General features: G+C 38.6%; 2 protein-coding genes and 2 pseudogenes across 4 annotated transcripts; 1 reads left to right on the top strand and 3 right to left on the bottom strand.

Moving 5' to 3' along the window:
* The first annotated feature begins 184 nt into the window (after window positions 1-184).
* On the top strand, window positions 185-2,699 carry LOC148717514 (uncharacterized). 3 transcript variants are annotated; one of them, XM_088743212.1, is made up of 3 exons: window positions 185-544; window positions 1,081-1,310; window positions 1,786-2,699. In XM_088743212.1, the coding sequence occupies exons 1-2, from the start codon at window positions 218-220 to the stop codon at window positions 1,087-1,089; spliced, it is 336 nt and encodes a 111-aa protein (XP_088599338.1). In that variant the 5' UTR covers window positions 185-217; the 3' UTR covers window positions 1,090-1,310; window positions 1,786-2,699. The 3 variants fall into 3 exon arrangements, with proteins under 3 accessions (XP_088599338.1, XP_088599337.1, XP_088599336.1); XM_088743211.1 differs by having other exon boundaries at window positions 1,081-1,315; XM_088743210.1 differs by having other exon boundaries at window positions 1,081-1,569.
* A 2,042-nt stretch (window positions 2,700-4,741) lies between these two features.
* On the bottom strand, window positions 4,742-8,630 carry LOC111347504 (E3 ubiquitin-protein ligase TRIM71). The gene has a single exon (XM_022954743.2). It carries the CDS (start codon window positions 7,853-7,855, stop codon window positions 5,603-5,605), a length of 2,253 nt encoding a protein of 750 aa, XP_022810478.2. The 5' UTR covers window positions 7,856-8,630; the 3' UTR covers window positions 4,742-5,602.
* Window positions 8,631-11,348: 2,718 nt separating this feature from the next.
* On the bottom strand, window positions 11,349-13,058 carry LOC148717513 (uncharacterized; annotated as a pseudogene).
* Window positions 13,059-15,581: 2,523 nt separating this feature from the next.
* On the bottom strand, window positions 15,582-19,224 carry LOC111347503 (E3 ubiquitin-protein ligase TRIM71-like; annotated as a pseudogene).
* Between the last annotated feature and the right edge of the window lie 2,019 nt (window positions 19,225-21,243).

Raw genomic sequence — 21,243 nt, 5'->3', positions numbered from 1 at the left:
GAATCGAGAGTGACAGTGGCTCTTCTGCAACCGAACTAGAGTAATCCATAATATCCATAGCCGTTCATGTATTCCTATTTCAGTTTGAAAAAACTAACAGTTTCCTCAACAGCGTGATGCGGCTGTCGGAAATTTGAAAACTCCTACGTCATCGGGCATACAAAAGAATTTCTTATGGGGTGTGCATATTAACCAATAAACAAACGATACGGCTTATATGATCTCAATTCAAAATGGTGGTCGCACATTCTTTAGGGTTCATGCAGGTCAGCTATTTGACAAGCCAGGCTCAAAAAACTCAGTTAGTGAAAAGATATGGCAACAACACGTGGTGGAGGGTCCTCGCTACCTTACTCGAAAGAAGGAAAAAGGGAAAAGCGGCACTATTCCGACAGAAAGTGGTACTTCGCGAAAACAGAAAACGGAGAGGTGCGCCGGCACACTGCATCATTACAATAAATCATCCATTCTAGCGCAGGATGGCACTGATCCTGGGTCTGTTGTTCACATGAAGCCTGCGAGTGAAGATCGAAGGAAACTCAAGGTACGTTTCGTTTCGAGAATTCTGAAAAATTTAAGCTTCAGTCAAAAGAAAAGAGAATTTGCTCTAAGAAAGATCATTTTGAGTTTGTACGAGATAAGGATCATTTCCTATCGTGCAATAGAAAAATAAGTTTGGAGGAAAAAATATTCTTGTGTCTTAGATTAGCTGCATTTGATTTGGCTTCCAAAAAGGTCAGCACTGAGTAAACTTGGCCTGTCTATGGCAATGGATTTCACTCCTTTCGGCGTTTAGCTTACTCTGACCATTCACTCTCAATTTTTACTACCTTTTACATGAAATTTCCCACACAAATTTAAAGCATTTCGCAATGCGAGCACAATAGCAATCAATCTGTAACACTTTTCAAAAATACCGCAAGAAAGTTCCGCTTCTGGTCTCCGTTTCCGCTAAACGTGTTTGGACGGAGCCGGCGATGCCGCATTTTCAATCGAATTTACTTTTCACACCAATGTAATTCGTAAAAGATACGATAAAATGGTTTTATGATATTTCAAACGGCATTCGTTGTTTCTTAGGTAAAATAAACCTCGGAAAAAGTCTTCTCCCGGACGTTTCAAGTTGTTCTTAAATCCCACCGACGACCTCAATAAACTGTTGTACCGAGAATTTTCTGACATTTCAAGATTTGGAAAACAAGTCAGAAAATTACTAGAAGTAGAATTGTTCCCCACGTCAAGTTCTGACAAACGACCTGCAAATAGTTCTTCTACCAGTGGCTGCGAGGAAAATCAAGGCAAAAAAAACGGTGAGGTGAGAATGAGTCAAACACTATTTCCGTACAACCAAGTGAACCAATTTCTTTTGATGCTGAGACCTTGTCGATTACGACGTTTACGACGACAAACGTAAACGTAAGAGCCAGTGTCATTATTGTTGGCACACATCGAAAAGTGCCACAAATTGGTTTGTGGCTGAGAATGAGGTGGACCTCATGCAGCACATCGTAAAGCTTTTCGTGCCTCCAAGAGGGATTGTATTATTGTTTGGAGACTCGTATACTCTAGGTAAGACACAATTATACAAATAAACTGTACTTAAGCTGCACATTTTACAGACATTGACTCCTTTACTTTCTATGCCATAATACAGTAACTAAATTGCTAAAAGAAGTGAGACAAAATTGCTGACTTGCAGTAACCGGCAGTCAAACCATCTGTAAACAATGCCAATACCTGCAAAAAGTAATAACTTTGTTTATCCCTTATTTTTATGTGTTTCAGTGAGTTTCTGCCTCAAACTGACGGTTCAAAGGAACGTGAACTTATTATCCGTATATAAGGACGAGAAGCCTGTTTCTGGTTTTAGGAAAGAAGCTGTCACGCTGAGCCGTTCAGCATGCAAGCCGTGATCAGGGTCCAAAGATAACGACGAGTGGAGAATTTGTTTAGCAAAACATGAAACAGATACTATTTTGAATATTCGAATGAGTATTACATGAAAATTTCCATAAACTTGTTTTGAAAAGGAATTTCGGACACTATAAACATGTCACTATAAAATTCCATACACCCATTTTGGGCCAAGAAAGTTTGAAAGTATTATTATTTTTTGCGTGTGAAAGGGTATTACATGGATATTTCCACGTACCGGTACCGCTTTGGTCAGGACTGTTTGATACTGTTTGTATACGAGGATAAATATTTCATGGAAATTTCCATAGATCATTTTGGTGAGGCACTATCCGGCACAATGAAATCGTATAAGTATTGCATGAAAATTTCCTTGTACCTGTTTAAATTGGTTCTGAATGGTTGATACTGTTTGTATATGTAAATGAGTATTACATGGAAATTTCTATGTACCTGTTTTGATTAAGAATGTTTGATACTGTTTTGTATACGCAAGTAAGTATTACATGTACATGGAAAATTCCATGGACCTGTTTAATGGCCAAAGGTGTTTAAAATTATTTTTTTTACGCGCAAATGCGTATTACATGGAAATTTCCATGTACCCGTTCAATTTTGTTTAACAATGATAGATAATGTTAAGTATACGTGAATGAGTATTACATGGAAATTTCCATTGCCTTTTTGTGTGGCACAATTGTATTGAAATCATAAGTACTGCTGACAAGTTTTCTTCTCTGAAAAATAAATCGACTTTTAAATGGTTTACTTAACCATTCGAGGGATATATGTGCTGCTGTTTGGGCGAGTTATCATAATATTAGGGTACCGTTCACCACTGATAACTGGAAAAGTAGACGCCAACATGCTCTTTTTTTACTGTTTAGCAACAAGTTGAAAGAAACCGATTAAAATGTTTTGAAATTAACTGAAACAAATATAAATTGTGATGGCCGATTGAGTCACTGAAATTGTTGATTGAGCCGTAAGTCTTAATTCATAGACAGCCGCTCGGTGATGTTGGCGATTCTTTGCTTTAACCTTAGTAACTATACCATGGCAAAGTTTGATTTTTTTCCAAATTTCTTACTTCAGAAAATCTGTACTTAAAAAATTACGTGTTGTTATAGTTTCTGTCTGCAAACGGCGTGATTTCCGAGAATATTAAGAAGCTCGTCACACGTATTGATTAGTTCAACTGCACTTTGACAGTTAGCTTCATGTAACTCTACACTGATACACCAGTATTATTTGGTTATAACAAGTTAGCTGAAGGACGAGCCATTAGAAAAAGATAAAAGCAAAATGAAAGAGTTGTCCGTCTAAGTTGATGAAATTTTTCTAATGGCCTAGCTTTACTGAAATTTAAAAACGTGTCAATAAATTGGACATTTAATTAAGATAACATCCATCTATATATACGGAAAACAACACGAAAACAAAAACACTTTTGTTAGTTGATCGTAAACCTAAAGCACGAACTAATTACTACCATGAACCAAATTAAATTCACCGACTTGAATTTCTAAAATGTTCTTTAGGAAATGATTTCAAGATTAGGAGAAAACAGTTTCTTCAAAGTACGCCGTAGGCTGAATTTATTCACATATACTCAAACATCTGAACGCGATGGATATAACGATCAGCATCCTACCATCACGGTTGTAGATGTTGGCCATATCAACTCTTCTGACCTATTCCCTTTTTTTCCAAACTTTGCTACAAATTTACCACTCAGTTCAAATACCTGAACTCCGTCATTGTATAAGTCACAGACCATCAGGTGTCATGCCTTGTTCACTGACAAAAAAATAGGTTTATTGAACTCCCCATCCCTGTCCCGATTAAGCGAGGCTTAGAGAGTTTAGATGTATCAACAAAGTTGAAATGGTGAATTGGCCACCGTAACGATTACAAAAGCTGACGTTTCGAGCGTTAGCCCTTCGTCGGAGCGAATAGAGGAATTGTGGGTTGTGTGTGCTTTTAAAGGCAGAAAATGGAGCTACGTTATTGGTGGGAACATGGCAACGTTCGAGTTTTTCTCGTTGCCATGTTCCCACCAATAACGTAGCTCCATTTTCTGCCTTTAAAAGCACACACAACCCACAATTCCTCTATTCGCTCCGACGAAGGGCTAACGCTCGAAACGTCAGCTTTTGTAATCGTTACGGTGGCCAATTTACCATTTCAACTTTGTTGATATATCCAAATTATTTCGTTACCCCCTCCGACGCAGCCCCAAACAGTTTCTTTAGAAACTATCAGCCCTTAGAGAGTTTAGTCAGAATTGAACTCAAACTGAACTTGAAACTTTCGATTCTTGTTTTGAGACCTGTTGAGTTAATCGTGTTATTGGAAACTTTTTTTAAAGGATTTCAAAAATATTATTTAACTAATCTTTCCTCTGACCACAGAGGGAGATAAAATACCCTTAAGCATAAGGAACAAGTACACTCAGTATACTGTTACAGTCACTGATAGTTAAAATATTTTTACTTGAACCATTTTTAAGAGCCCTTGCACCTTCCTTTTTCCTCTTTGAACACAGAGGGAAATAAATTGCCCTTAAACACAGGGAGCAAGTACACTGTTCGAGTCACTGATAGTTGAAATATTTTGAATTGAAGCAGTTTAATTAGCAAAGAAAAAAAAAAAACGTGGTAGGACTCAAGGTTAATCATTAGACTCAAGTGGCTTTCCAGACAGTTTTAAGTGCAAATGTTTTCAATCTCATTCATAAGAATCAGTCTGAGGGAAAAACTTGTAATTAATCCTTTCATGTTGTTTGGGTCCGAAAAGCTTATCATCCATATATTGTTGTAGGGAGTATGGTTTGGTCAGTTTATTGAATAATGTTTCTGATTCAATAATGAATACACTATCACAACAATTTTTCTTCAATCTCTAGTGTTTGCCCCCCCTAAAAAACTAGAGGTTAAAGCACCATCACAACAATTTTTCTTCGATCTCTGGTGTTTGCCCTCCCCAAGAAACTAGAATCTTAAGATCACAAGTGAGCAACATAATACACCAATCAAAACCGAAACAAAAAAAACTTAAGTGTTGTGATGCAGCGTTTTGAACGTTACAGTTTCTCTCCGTAAACACTGCATGCGTGATTTACGGGAATAGGGTAATCACGTTGCACACTTTAACCAGCTCAACTGTACCTTGACAGGCAGCTTCATGTAACTCTACATTAACACACCACTATTATTTGGTTGTAACAGGTGAGTTGAAGAATGAACCATTGGTAAAGTAGAAAAAAGGCATCAATAAAGGCAAAATGAAAGTGCTGTCTACTCAGTTGACCTCATGGAACAGAAAGAAAAAGCAAGTTTTAAGTGAAATCTTGGCCAATTTGATTTAAAATGACAAAAAATTCTTTGCAATTCATTACTTGTTTTACTAATAGACTTTCCATCAAGTTAAAAACGTGTTTTCATTCATTAACGGAAAACTCCCTAGAAAAAGTACCATTATTTTTCTAGGATTACCACGAGAGAAAACCTAAAGTGCGAACTAATAAATGCAAATCGAATCCACTGACTCAAAGTTCTGAAATGTTTTTTTTTAACAAAGACTACAACGAGAAGCTTGTCTGGAAAATAACTTCAGATCAGAAGAAAACAATTCGTTCAGAGCTACTTTAAAGTCTAAATATAACGGAAGTTGTATTTATCAACATTTAATCGAATATTTGAATGCGATGGTTCAACCAATCAGCTACAACTATCCTACCATCACTAAGAACGGCTGTAGATGTTGGACAGATGAACTCTCCTGACCTACTCCCCTTTTTTCCAAACTTTGTTACAAATTTACCACTCAGCTCAAATACTTGAACTCTGTGATTCTCTCTGTCACAGACCATCAAGTGTCCAGCCTTGTTAATTGACAAAAAACGAGGTTCATTGAACTGCCCATCCCCGTTCCCCTTATTTCCAAATTTGTACAAAAAATCACCATTTATATCAAACACTTTGATACAATGTTCACCACTGTCTGACACTATAAGATGTTTGTTATATTGAATACAGTGAGAAGAAGCAGTAAAAGCTTCACGTTCACCAAGTTTATACAAAAAATGGCCATTAGATGAAAAAGTTTTTAAAAGTTTGTTACCCCTATCGGCAACAATGATATTTCCATTCCCGTCAACAGATAAACCAAAAGGACTACTCAGCTGGTGATCAAGATTTCCTTTACCACCAAACTGGTTCAGGTACTCACCTTGATCATTGAACAATTGAACGCGGTGGTTATTAGTGTCCACAACAATTAAGTTCTTATTCCTATCATGTGCTATACCTGAAGGACAATTAAACTCTCCTTGTTTATCACCCTCGTTACCAAAAGATCTTAAGTAAGTTCCATTACTACTGAATACCTGAACCCTGTGGTTACCAGTCTCAGTCACTGCAATTTCATCTCGTTCATTCACTGCCACTCCATATGGGCCGTCAAATATTCCAACTGACGAAACTCCTTTTCCAAACGATAAAAAGGGTCTAAACTGTCTGGGTTTTGCTTCAACGGTAAATGGACTGCCACGAATATGTTCTTTATTTGTTATCACTGATAGCTGGCATTTTCCTGTATCCTTGAGGAAGTATCTGACTTCGTAGCTACCATCTTTGTTATCTTGGACTCGCACTTTCATGGCACAGTCATGACCTTGCTGATTTTTTATTTCCGCCATTACACAGTCACGCTCATTGTAGCATTGTTCTCTCTCTGTATTTCTTGTTGTTAATAAAAAGTGTGATTCAAGTCCAACAATACCTTCAGTGATTCCTTTTCCTTCGGCAGTTGATTGATGGGCGATAGTTTTATTCACAAAGGTTACAAATGAGCCGATGCTGTCAGAGTTTAAACTATCAAGTAATGATTTGTTTTCTGTGAAACGGAATTGACGAAGACCTACAATATCAGATGCGGCTTGATTTTCATCATCATTGACCTCTTCCGGTAAGACTGTGTTCAGTGACTTCAATAACTGTGTAATCTCGGCGTTTGTAATTCGTTTCAATATTGTTTCAGTTTTTTTTACTGTTGTTTCCAGCAGTTTAACTTGACGCTTTACCTCGTATTGTTGAGTTCGCACACATTCAAGGGACTCTTTTTGTTGTAGTTCGACTTTGTTTAACATTTCCTTCCTTTTTGCTTCAATGATTGCGATCATGTTTTTAGTAAATTTATAGATATTTCGTTTCACTGCATCGGCTCGCACTTCAATATGGTTACACAGTATTTCAAGTTCGACGATTTTGTTTTTCTTCTGTTCAATTTTCTCCTTTTGCGACTCGATCAAAGACTGAAGTTGTAACTTGCGTTCACTCGCTGCTTCTTCTAGAAGAATCTTAGCGTGACCTTTATGGATGGTTGCAACACACGAATTACAAATGGCAACATCACAGTTCTTGCAAAAGAACTTGAGTTCTTCTTTTTCGTGATGCTTCTGTTGGCAAAATGCTGGCCGCTTAAGTACATCCTCGATGTCTTGATCCTCAAAATCCTTTAGAGCGAGAACTCGATGCTCTTTATTCGCTTTGATCATGTTATGCGCAGTGATGCACTCGTCACACCAGAACGCACAGCACTGAAAACAGTAAGAACTGTGTCTGCTACTTGCGTCGCAGTTTCCACATTTCACTCCAGTAGTATGGCATTCTTTGATGGCCAGCACATCTAGCAAACTGTTGATACGAAAGTTTGTCGGAAGATCCTTGAGGTTTCCACTGCTGGGGACTTGGACTTCTCTTCGGCATTCGGGACAGCGAAATACATGATGGCGCCCACTTGTTCGTAAGATCCCGCTTAAACAGTGCAGACAGAAGCTGTGCAAGCATGGCAGAATCTTTGGTCTAGTAAACGTTGTCATACACACAGAACAGGATACTTCATCATGAAGATTGTCAAGCAAGGTTTTGATATCCATGATTGAGTACAACAAACTGACGCAGAGATTTCGAGTTGAAAAAAGTCACCTATGCGAAACTTTAGGTATCTACGATGGCCCAGAAGGGTCACAGTCCAGCATATCAAACTGTTTCCCAACTGCGATGGACATTTGTTTTTGTCGGTTCCAGCCTGGCGCGGCCGCTAACCCAGATGCCCTCCTAAGCAAATTTTCAAAATGGCGGAGAAGCCAAAGAGAGAGATAAGAGAACCAAAGCGATTCTGCAACGAATACTCAGCATACACCCCTGTTAAAAAGGTCATTTCACAGAGAAAAGATACAAAATTGTATGATATTGAAGTCACGGACGTTGACAAACCCAACAAGAGACTGAAAATTCACTACATTGGCTACAGTACACGCTTCGATGAGTGGAGACCCTTCGGGGTTCTGTCATCGTGTACCGGTTCACAAGAGCCAATACAAAAGACCAAACAATACACAAGAGCTAACCGATAACTCCTAAACAAAGAAAGAGCAATGGTAATTCCCTTGTGAACCGGTACACCAGGACAGAACCCCCTTCGGGGACGGTGAAGCATCTGAATATTTTCCTTCGAAATTGTATAGATTAGGAGGCTGCAACAAAAATTTATTGGACGACGTTTAGGGTAAAAATAGCAATCTAACCTGAAAAAAATGTATTTATTCCTACTCTTTCGGAAAATAACTTTACAAATCTTACTTGTTTATCTCGTAAGTAAACGATGGTGAAGCGCTTTCCGAGCTACCCGAATCTTCTCCCACTGCTTTCAAGCTTATAAAACAGGAAACGAGCGAAAGGAGGAAGGTGTGGCTGTTTTGACTAGCCATTTGACGAGGTTCAATCTGCTCCTTGTTCGACAATTTACATATCAAAACAAAGGAAATTTGTTCCTCTCTTTGATTTTGGCGGTACATTTTCAATTTTCGCTTGCGTAAGAGAGAAATCGTCCAAGACTCCTTGCTCGGTCTTGTTTTGACCACGAACGCCTTCTTAATTTTGACGGACCCGCTCGGGAAAAGATGAAAATGACGAGGGAAAAACTTTACTTTGTAGTACGAAAATACACAAAATGGAAAGCCATGATATTATAGTTCAATATTTCGGTGGTAAATTGTTAACTTTTTATACAGAGAGTGGGCAAGATGATATAACATCCAAAAATCGCACTCGATTTGAGTGGGCCGATGAAGTGGGCGGGGTCACGAAGTTCAGTAAGAGACTATTTGTACCCCGTGAGTTCGATATGTTTAATTTTTGACAGTCCAGTTTTATTTTTTGACAGTCCAGTTTTATTTTTTTTGACAGTCCAGTTTTATTTTTTTGACAGTCCAGTTTTATTTTTTTTTGACAGTCCAGTTTTATTCTTTGACAGTCCAGTTTTATTTTTTGACAGTCCAGTTTTATTTTTTGACAGTCCAGTTTTATTTTTTTTGACAGTCCAGTTTTATTTTTTGACAGTCCAGTTTTATTCATTCTGACAGTCCAGTTTTATTTTTTGACAGTCCAGTTTTATTTTTTTTGACAGTCCAGTTTTATTTTTTGACAGTCCAGTTTTATTTTTTGGATCAAAGTCCAGTTTTATTTTTTGGGTCACAGTCCAGTTTTATTTTTTGAGTAGTCACCAGATCTCTCTCGATTTGTTGCATGTTCACGTGTTGTTTGTTTGGCGGCCATTTTGTACGATGGACGCTTTTATAAGACAAACTGCGCGGGAGGAATTAAGACGCTCCAATTCTATTGAATCAGAAACAGTGTCTTCTGTTAGGCAACATAATAGTGGCCAAATTGAAGAAGGGTCGGTCTCGGCGGGATCGACACCGAATACATTTTCATCGCAAACGTTCAACCGACTATCTAGTCTTTTGAACCGAATTCGGCATCTGTAATCAATCAATCAAGTTTAATGTCTTTACGTGGGGCATGGTAGCCCGAGCCAGAGGCTCATGTAAACGCAAGACAACAACCCACCCATCCCACCCCAGGGGAGGACATCGATCACACAGTAACCTCGTGCGTGGGAAATTAGCGTCTCCTACCCCTAACCCTGCAGGAGACGGGACCTCCATTTATTCGTCCCCGTCCGAGAAGACTAGAATATCTAAACCATTTCTTGATGTTATAGAAAGGCAGCATATTATTCTCAATTATTTTAAGACCTTGAGTGTTGGTCCGGCCGGGTCTCGAACCCTCGACCTCCCGCACATCAGTCGAGCGCTCTATCAATTGAGCTAACCGGGAGGCAGTAGTGGCAAAAGCAGTTCAAACAAGAAGCGGAAAATTGAAAAGCAGCATAGGGTACAAGTAAGATGGATGCATTATTACCATACTAAGAAAAAGTTTGTTACTGTTCGTCAAAAGAATGGCGGTGGCAATCGCTTTATAACATATACTGATGCAGATCCACTGAAGATGGAAGAGCTTGTGGAGAGGGCGTGTGCGTTGTTTTTCGCGGGTGGAAAGAACAGTTTTGCTGGTCATATAGACGAAATGAACAATGGATCTGTGACACAACGGGGATGGCAATTTTCGATTTTCCTGGCAAAGGAACTGTGGAAGACTACCTGAAGAGTAATGAATTGTATCCATCCTCCACTTATCTATCTGCTCTTGTTGTCTTAGCTCAATTGCCTACCTTTGGTTTGGCTCTTTGTTTGTTTGTTTTTTTTACATGTTTTGTTTAAGGATTGGGAGGGAAACAATGCTAACCATGAAAATAATGGACTGACTAAAGAATTTTTTTCCCAAGTCAATCCTCTTCATTAAGTCAACTTTCTTTCAGTCCATACTCTGAAAAATACAAGCAAACAAGACAAAACAAACATTGTTCTGAAGCACTGTTATTTTTTCCGCATGTGACAGGTTTTCAATCTTAAGATAGATAGCACTGTTTGTAATCATACCATATGTACTCCCTTATGTTCTTTGCGGTTCCCTTACTGTAATCATTAACACAAGAACAATACCTCACATGTTGGGTTAAGTTTGCTCATCAATTAGGTAACTAAGAAGTATGTTATACATGTTCAGTTCACATTTGATTAACTGACCCAATTCATTTGCCTTGTCCCTTTCCAGTTTATGTGACTATCACACAATGTTTCAGTTAAAAATGATTTGCTGCCTTGAAAAGGCTTAAGCACAGCAAAGCTTGAATGTTCAGGAGAGTTAGAGAGGGAGAACGTGAGGGCAGATGGCTTGGTGCCAGTTCTTTAGGATTTTGGTTATTAAGTTGTCAGTATGCGCTTGGACAGAATCTTCCAAGATGTGTATGCTATTATTAAAGGATATTGAGATTTTCCAGTGTTTGCGTTTTGTTTTATTTTCGTATCATAAGCATTCTGTTTTTACAGAAAGAAGTGCAACAATAATGTAACTCTTGGCAAAAGAGCAGGCCATGAAGATGTTTTTGAGATAGATTTGCAGAGGAGAAATAATAGATACTTAAAAGTACCTCTCCTCTGTACGTCTATCCAATTACGACAGGTCAGTTGAACCAAGGAAGTCTGGAAACCTAGCACTGCATCAGAAAAGCTCATTTATTATGTTAACCTGTCAATCTCTTGAATTAGTCGCAGATAGAGATCAAGTCCTTCGTCAACATCTTGTGGTAAGCTCAGTCCAAGAACATTCAAAACTATTAAAGCAAACTCCTCAAACTCTTCACTAAAATCAGCGGAGCACATGGTTGAATTATCATTAAACTCTTCTTGTTCATGGAGATCAATGTCTTCTTTGAAGTCCTCTGTGTTATAGAGGTGGGGCAGGAAATACATGCAGTCGGGTTTTCCTCTAGGACCAGTGCTGTTACCAAATTTGCTTGATGCTATTTGATGTTGATTCCACATTTCAGCAACTTGATAAAGCTCTTGTCTGAATATGTTCATGAAGCAAAATCGAATGAAATCCTGGTGAACAGGGTCAGAGCCATTAAATAGGCCCAAGTCTGACAAATCTTTGAAAAAATTTATCCACCAACCAGGGCCATCTTTTACAAGTTGGGACCAATAGGCTTCAATTCTTTGGTTTGCTGTTGATCTGCCAATGACAAAGCATCTCTCACCGGCATTATCATCATTGTGTGAAGACCTAAGGTAAGTATGGATTGCCTCAATGACACTGTTTTCAGTTCCATCATCCGATCTGATCTTTCTTGGTACGCCACCTGACTACTTTACAGCGTCCAAATAGTATTTTGCAATCACTTCTGGGTTTTTGTTTGTGGAGCCCACCACCAGCCAAATAAGCCTTCTTGAAAAGCCATCGATACATCCATGCACGCTGAAGCCATAGGGCTTTAATTTATCGTGGCCATCGATATGCCATATGAAATTCGGTCCTTTCGAGTGGTAAGCCCTTCGACGCAGCCTCTTTTTTCGTCTGCTATGCACGCCATCAGGATCGAGTTCTCTGAGACACCTCATGACGGTTGCTCTTTTAATAATAACCCCCTTCTTTCTGAGCCTGGACCACATCTTACGGTATCCCACAAAACAACCACTTTTCCCCAGTTCCTTCTCGATGGCATTCTTCAGTTGATCATTAGATATGGTGGATCTTCTCGACAGGGCTAAGGATCGAAGACGTCTTTTCAGGGTTGATAAACTGATAGCTATGTCGTGGAGTTTCAAAAATTCAAGTATTTCCAGATTGGTAGCCCTGTTTGAAGTACTGGGATATAAGTTCCAGCTCATTTTCGTCAGAATTATCACTGTCGCTCATGCATGGCGTATATGTTGGTAACGGCATTTTGTACTTTGTACTTTGGAATCAAAATAGCGGAAAATTAAAATTCCCACCCTTTCAGTGTACAGTTGATGAAGGTTCAATCGAGGGAGATCTGGTGACTACTCAAAAAATAAAACTGGACTGTGACCCAAAAAATAAAACTGGACTGTCAAAAAAATTAAAACTGGACTGTCAAAAAATAAAACTGGACTGTCAAAAAATAAAACTGGACTGTGACCCAAAAAGTAAAACTGGACTGTCAAAAAAAATAAAACTGGACTGTCAAACAAATAAAACTGGACTGTCAAAAATTAAAACGGGACTGTCTAAAAAAGTAAAACTAGACTGTCAAAAAAAATAAAACTGGACTGTCAAAAAATAAAACTGGGCTGTCAAAAAATAAAACTGGACTGTCAAAAATTAAAACTGGACTGTCAAAAATTAAAACTGGACTGTGACCCTTCTGGGCCATCGTAGGTATCAATTATCATATTTACGTTAGTGATATCAACCAATCAAGGCAGGTTATACGGGATGTAGATGTCTGGGTTCTAAGAATTGTTTACAGATGTCTGTGGAGAGGTTAGTTCTAAGAAAAGCTTGACCCGTAACAGCCCCTAATTAAATGGTTGCAAAACTCCGACACGAAAATATACTTTTGCCAGAGAAAATAAATGTTTTAAGTCAAATTCCGCTCGAAGACATTTTCTGTTCATGCTGCTACCATTACTTTTCAGTTAAAAGGAAAACAGGCCATCAAGACCTTGTAAGCATAACCTGACTATTTTAAAACTATAAGGGATTTGTTACGTCGGAAAAATCCTAGATAGTGAGAGGGTCGAGGATTGCATCGCCTGAGAGAAGGTTAATCAGGATGAGAGTATGTGTATAAGAATTCAGTGGATAAAGAAGAAATCAAGAGGGAAGAAAAATTTCGAAACGAGGGAAACATGGTCCAAGGTTTTTGGTCATGCACTTCATGAAAGACTACGAGTATCGTCAGAATGAACATGCGACGTGGATTTCTGCGCGTAAGGAAAGATTGAACTTCCGGAAGGTGCTCGACAATGGTGAGTGGGATCACTGCTCACTATTTAAAGGAGATTAATGGGCCAGAAAAACTGATTGAGTCGACCTGTACGCCTAAAATACCGATGGAATTTGGGGAGAAAGGAGAGTAAGGTGTCGGTGAGTTTGCCGTATCGCTAGAGACCGGCCGCCAGCTCCAAGTCAGGCTGGCTTGCTAGTTACTCAATGTTTTGCACGCCGTTGACAAATGCTTATATTTAGATACTTGTGGCTAAGACAGCACACGCGCGTCTGTTTTCCTTTGTCATCAAATATGATCCTTTAACCACATTAGCGCTGGGCCAATGAGACGAGAGCGAGCCTTTTAGCTACGTGATCGGGGGAAATCAATCGGAAATCAAAAAGTAGAGAATTCTGTTATTGAAGCAGTGTGATCGTGCCTCTACAAATAGAAAATAGCCTGTATTAAACGGGATTGCGCCTTACAGAATTGTAAGTATATCTAAAATATATAGAGGAAGTTTTTAATCGAGTATCTTTTCCTAAAGAATTGTGATTTTTGAAAGAATAGTGCTTAGTCGACTCACGTGTATTCGTTTGCTTTTAGTTGACTAGCTAGCTTGTGTGGAATTACGCATTAAAACTAGTCCAAAACAACTGGTAGATCCCGTGGACGCTATTTTTCTTGGTGTATCTTCTACTACAGTAGCACGCTAACCGCGCTGCGAAACACTCAAGATGTGGCCGAGCATTTTCATTATTGGTCAAACTTCAAAGGGTTTTCAACCGAGGAGAAGAGGTTGCAAAATTTTGCCTGTATAAAGAGGTTTAGAAATAAGGGAAAGAGAGTTACGATAAAGAAGCGGTTGCATTATAGAGATAAGAAAATCTTTACGTGGCGAAGAAAAAAAGACGAAATTATCTTCATTGCCCTTAAACTGCTGATGGAACTCGGAAAAGACGGAGAATTGGGCGTCCGAGAGTTCGTCCTATTGCTGCATCTTCCCTCTGAAAATTCAAACCGACCTCTAGTTCCAAGCGAAGGTGGCTCGTTCATTCAAGGTGTGGCCGAGCATTTTGCGTACGTTTCGAGCTTTGAAGGGTTTGCTACCGAAGACAAATGGCTGGAGGAAACCATAACTTTGAAGAGAGTTTTAGATAATGAGGGAAAGAGGTTACGATAAGAAGGGGTTTTCATTGTGAAGTATGAAAATCTTCTTCACCTGGGGAAGAAGAGAGATGAAATCCTTTTCGTTGTTTTGAACGAGTTAGCGCGGCGTAAAGGAGTTTAGTCAGAATTTAACTCAAACTGAACTAGTTGCAACTTCCCATTCTTGCTTTGAGATGTGTTGAGTGAATTGTGTTATTGGAAATTTTTTGAAGGTTTTCAAAAAATATTATTGAACGGATCTTTCCTCTTTGACCACAGATGGCAATTAATGCCCTTAAACACAGGGAACAAGTACACTCAGTATACTGTTACAATCACTGATAGTTAAAATATTTTATTTGAACCAGTTTTGAGAGCCCTTGTAGTTTCTATTAATCAGAAAACAAACACGTGACAAGACTCAAGTTTAATCTTTAGACTCGGGTGGTCATCCACACAGTTAAGAAGAAAGTGCGTAATTTTTTAATCTTATTTATCAGAATCAGTCAGAAGGAAACACTTGTAATTAATCCTTTCATGATGTTTGGGTCCTTAAAAGCTTATCATCTAATATAGAGTTGCTGGGAGCATGGTTTGGACTTTTCCTTCACGAGACTTGGGCAAACGGATCTAAAGTTCCATTTGCCGAATTAGTTATAAATCGGCTATGTAATGTGATCAGCGACATCTGAGTCATTATTTCAACTTCACCGCTACCCCGGAGAATTCCCAACAAACTGTACAAATTTGTCGTTAGTTACGCTAAAAGTCTGCACATTCTGAGATAGGTTCACAGTTTACTCCTTCGATCATACTTTTATTGAATAATGATTTATTTTCAATAATGAATACACTTAATTACGACACTTTTTCTTCGATCTCTGCTGTTTGCCCTCCCAAACAAACTGGAATCTAAAGGTTATAAATGAACGATAATTTACATCAATCAAAACAACAACAACAAACACCCTAAGTATCGCGATGGAGGTTTTTGAACGTTACAGTTTCTCTCGGCAAACACTGCATGTGTGATTTACAGGAATAAGGCAATCACTTTGAACTCATTCATCAGCTCAACTGCACTTTGACATTCAGCTTCATGAAACTCTACACTGATACAGCAGTATTGTTTGGTTATAACACGTACGAGTGATCTAGAAAACGAGCCATTAGATAAGGACAGAGACAACAACAAAGGCAAAATGAAAGGGTTGTCCATCTGAGCTCATGAAAAAGAAAAAAAAAGACAATACTTGTTTTTGCAGTTGGCAAATTGTTTCCATTTCTAATAGCCTTTCTAAAATTTAAAAAAGTGTCGATAAACTATGCATTCAATTAAGATAACATCCATCTATATATACGGAAAACTACTCGGAAAAACAAGATTTTTAAGTTGACCGTAAAGTAAAACGTGAAGTACGAAGTAATTACTACAATGAACCAAATCGAATCCATTGACTCAAAGTTCTAAAATGTTATATTCACTAAGTCTATAACGAGAAGCTTATATCTGGGAGATAATTTCAAAATTAGGGGAAACAATTTTCTTAAAAAGTACGGTCTAGGTTGAATTTATCATTTCACATTTACTCAAATATCTGAACGCGATGGTTATAACGATCAGCCACAAGTATCCTGCCATCACTAAAAACTGCCGAAGATGTTGGATATTGGAACTCTCCTGGCCTGCTCCCTTCTTTTCCAAACTTTGTTACAAATTTACCACTCAATTCAAATACTTGAACTCTGTGATTCTCTCTGTCACAGACCATTAGGTGTCCAGCCTTGTTAACTGACAAAAAACGAGGTTCATTGAACTGCCCATCCCCGTTTCCCTTATTTCCAAATTTGTACAAAAAATCACCATTTATATCAAACACTTTGATACAATGTTCACCACTGTCTGACACAATGAGATGTTTGTTATATTGAATACAGTGAAGAGGAGCAGTAAAAACTTCACCTTCGCCAAGTTTATACAGAAACTGGCCATTGGATGAAAAGGTTTTTATAAAGCTGTTGCCCGTATCAGCAACAATGATATTTCAATTCCCGTCAACAGATAAACCAACATGACTACTCAGCTGGTGATCAAGATTTCCTTCACCACCAAACTGGCTCAGGTAATCCCCTTGCTCATTAAACAATTGAACGCTGTGGTTTTCTTTGTCCACTACTGTAATGTTATTGTTCGTATCATGTGCTATGCCAGCAGGGAAATTAAACTCTCCCCTATTATTACCCTCACTACCAAAAGATCTTAAGTAAGTTCCATCACTACTGAATACCTGAACCCTGTGGTTACCAGTCTCAGTCACTGCGATTTTATCTCGTTCATTCACTGACACTCCATATGGACCGGCAAGTATTCCAACTGATGAACCTTCTTGTCCAAAAGATAACAAGGGTCTGAACTGTCTGGGTTTCGCGTTAACAGCAAATGGACTGCCTCGAATATGTTCTTCGTTTGCTTTCACTGATAGTTGGCATTTTCCTGTGTCTTTGAGGAAATATCTGACTTTGTATCTACCATCTTTGTTATCTTGGACTCGCACTTCCGTAGCACAGTCATAGCCTTGTTGATTTTTGATTTCCACCATTACACAGTCACGCTCGTGGCGACATTGTTCTCCCTCAATATTTCTTGTTGTTAATAAGAATTTCGATGGAAGGCCAACAATCGCTTCAGTGATTCCTTTTCCTTCGGCAGTTGACTGATGAGCGATAGTTTTATTCGCAAAGGTCATAAATGAGCCGATGCCGTCCGATTTTATACTATCAAGTACTGTTTTGTTTTCTTTGAAACGGAATTGACGAAAACCTTCAAGGTCAGGTGAGGCTTGTTTTCCATAATCGCTGACTTCTTCCGGTAAGACCTTGTTCAGTGATTTATCTAATTGTGCGATCTCGGCATTGGTACCTCGTTTTAAAAATGTTTCAGTTTTTTCGATCTCTGTTGTTAGCAGTTTCACTTGACGGTTTATCTCGCATTGTTGAGCTCCCACACATCCGAGGGATTCTTTTCATTGTGTTTCAACTTTGTTTAACATTTAACAAATGGTAAACACCACAGCGTACACTATTGAGTTATGGATGCACGCGGGAGGTTGCTAAGCACGAAAGAAGCGTAAGAGTCGCTCGAGGCGATAGCCGAGAGCGACTCTAGCTTCTTGAGTGCTCAGCAAACCTCCCAAGTGCATCCATAACTCAATAGTGTACGCTGTGGTGTTTACCATTTGTTTTATAACATAACATTGATACATTGTAGCTAAAGAGTTCCCGTTTATTTAACAAATCTTACGCGACCAGAAAAAACAAGCGCGCGCGGAAAAATAGTCTTTGCATTTGCTCACGTCAGCAGCGTACACCCATGGGCAAATGGGGAACGCTAAATTGACCAATCAGAGCGCGCGCTTTCCTTTGGTTATGTTATAATTCCTTTTTCTTTGTTTCAATGGCTGCGAACATGTTTTCAGCAAGCCTATGGATGTCTCGTTTCACTGCATCAGCTCGCGCCTCAAGACAGTTACACTGTCTCTCAAGGTCAGCGATTTGATTTTTCTTCTGTTCAATTTTTTCTTTTTGCGACTCGATTAAAGACTGAACTTGTAACTTGCGTTCACTTGCTGCATCTTCTAGAAGTATCTTAGCGTGACCATCATGGATAGTTGCAACACACGAATTACAAATGGCAACATCACAGTTCTTGCAAAAGAACTTAAGTTCTTCTTTTTCGTGATGCTTGAGTTGGCAAAATGCTGGCCGCTTTAATACATCTTCGATGTCTTGATTTTCAAAATCTTTCAGAGCGAGGACTCGATGCTCTTCATTCGCTTTGATCATGTTATGAACAGTGATACACTCGTCACACCAGAACGCACAGCACTGAAAACAGTACGAACTGTGTCTGCTACATTTGTCGCAGTTTCCACATTTCACTCCAGTAGTATGGCATTCTTTGATGGCCAGCACATCTAGCAAACTGTTGATATGAAAGTCTGTGGGCAGATCCTTGAGGTTTCCACTGCTAGGGACTTGAACTTCTCTTCGGCATTCAGGACAGAGAAATACATCATGGCGGCCACTCGTTCGTGGGATCCCGTTCAAACAGTGAAGACAAAAGCTGTGCAAACATGGCAGAATCTTTGGTTCAGTAAATGTTGTCACACACACAGAACAAGATACTTTATCGGGAAGATTGTCAAGCAAGGTTCTGATATCCATGATCGAGTACAAGAAACTGACGCAGAGATTTCAAGTTGAAATAAGTCGCCTCAAGCAATGCAAAACTTTTGGGTTTTTAATTATCATATTTATCACTAACGATATCAATCAATCAAGGCGGGTTAAACAGGATAGAGATGTCTGGGTTCTAAGAATTGTTTACAGATGTCTGTGGAGAGGTTAGTTTGAGGAAAGCTTGACCCATAACAGCGCCTAATTAAATGGTTGCAAAACTCAGACACAAATATACTTACACTGAAGAAAATAAATCTGTAATATCAAATTCCACTTATAAAAACTTGCTATTGACGCCACTGTTTCCTTCCACTTCAAAGCTCAAATCATGTGATCTCATCCCAAAATCAAGCGGAAATCAATTAACGTTTAACAATCTCTGACAGTGGGGGATCGAGGATTGGGTAAGAATTCAATGGATGAAGATCGCACTGACGGGAAAGAAACATTTCAAAACGTCAGGGAAAGATGGTCCATGGTTTTCGGTCATGAACTTCACGAAAGACTACGAGTGTCTTCAGAATATGAGGAAATTGGACTTTTGATCCTTGTGTTTAGATCTGTGGAAGAATTTTTTTATGTGAAATTTCAGGGAGGAAATCAGATGTTTTCACGAAAATTTGACCAGTGTTCTGTATGAAGTTTTGAAAACTCTTTAATTTGTTTACCTTAATTCCACTAATAAAATCAACACATTTTTACATCTACACGAACAATCTTAGGTGACCATACAGACAGATAGCAACGAAGGCAACAATTTGGGAATAATCCTTCACTTATGATAGGACCGCTATGAATAATTCTCGCGGTGTATTTTGATAGGAGTATGGTTTGGAGATTTTCTATGCAAAACTAGGACCAGACGGATCCTTTTATTGCTCAGTTTTTAAATGAACTTCGCATTGCCATCAGCAATTCTGAATCGCTGCTATCCCGGAAAATTCCTATACTAACAAGCCCCACAACCCACTCGTCAGAAGCTGGGTTGAAAAATGAAAATACTGAAACAGGTTCACACTTTATTTTTACTTTTATTATTGTTTTTCTTTTATGTTTTGAAGTTGCACACTTTTAATAATCTAAGAGCAAAATTTACACATTTCAAATAGCACATATATTGGCAATCGCGAATACATTTCTCCCATAACAATTTTTTCCTGTGTTGCGAAATAATCTTAATGAATCATTACTCAGTTATAAATTTGAATTAAAAAAAAATGCCGTCCGTATGTATAATAAGTTAAATTATCGACTCTAAAAATAGCGACTTAAATTTTCACTTTTTATAAACATTTTCATAGTGTTCCATAGGACCAATTCTTAGATATTCGCTTCCTTCATACACGTTACTTTTCTGTTCTCTTTTTAAGTTTTACCCCAAGCGGACTTGTACAAGGCAATAACGACTTCACCCAGGGCAAAAAAACTATGTACATAGAATGATCTGGTCCTATTTCAAACGTAGAACTTCTCAAGACCAAATATGGCTAGACCTCAGATTACAAAGAACAAATACGATCGGATGTTTTAACCACTTCCTGAGATTTTAAAAAAATGTTCGAGCAAGTTTTATATTAGGTTTTGATAATCACTTAACATCGCTCCATCATATCAAAAGGTAAGGTTTAAAAAAAAGTCGTTAGCAATTTTGAACTTCTGCTGGAGAAATTTCGTCCATTGCAAGTACAAACTACTCAGCTTGAACATGATAAAACATATAAATAACAGTGAACATCCCATCTGCTCACCACAAGAGAGCATCAGAACGTTTTCCAAGAAATAAATAAAAGATTTCAAGCAAAATCCAACCAACAAACAAACGAACAAAAACCAAACGGCCAGCAAAAACTTTCAAATTTTGCGGACGAAGTTTGTGTTTTGTACCTGATGTAAATGAACATTGAACTTTTTATTTAAAGCCAGAAATGTACGAAAGAAGCACAAGTCAGTCTACACGATTTAGTTTTGAAATACCTATATTTCGTATCTGCTGATAAGCAAGAAATTGGCCATTTTCGACTCCCCGCAGGACACACAACTAAGACTTCATCAAAAATCGGATACCAAAGCCAAACACTCTTACCTTCCCTCTATCACAAACAGCAATAATCTTTTTGGGCCATTAAAACAGCAAGATGCTACATCACCTCCATTTCTCCTACCACTTGATGTCATATACAGCACGTCACGACGCGAGCAAAGTGCTGTTTAAGCCACTCCTGAATCTCACATTGGGTT

This window comes from Stylophora pistillata, chromosome 13 (genome assembly GCF_964205215.1).
Source record: "Stylophora pistillata chromosome 13, jaStyPist1.2, whole genome shotgun sequence".
Classification (NCBI taxonomy): Eukaryota; Metazoa; Cnidaria; class Anthozoa; order Scleractinia; family Pocilloporidae; genus Stylophora; species Stylophora pistillata.
Note: the sequence above shows the minus strand (reverse complement) of the source record. Positions and strands in the feature narration are given on the sequence as shown.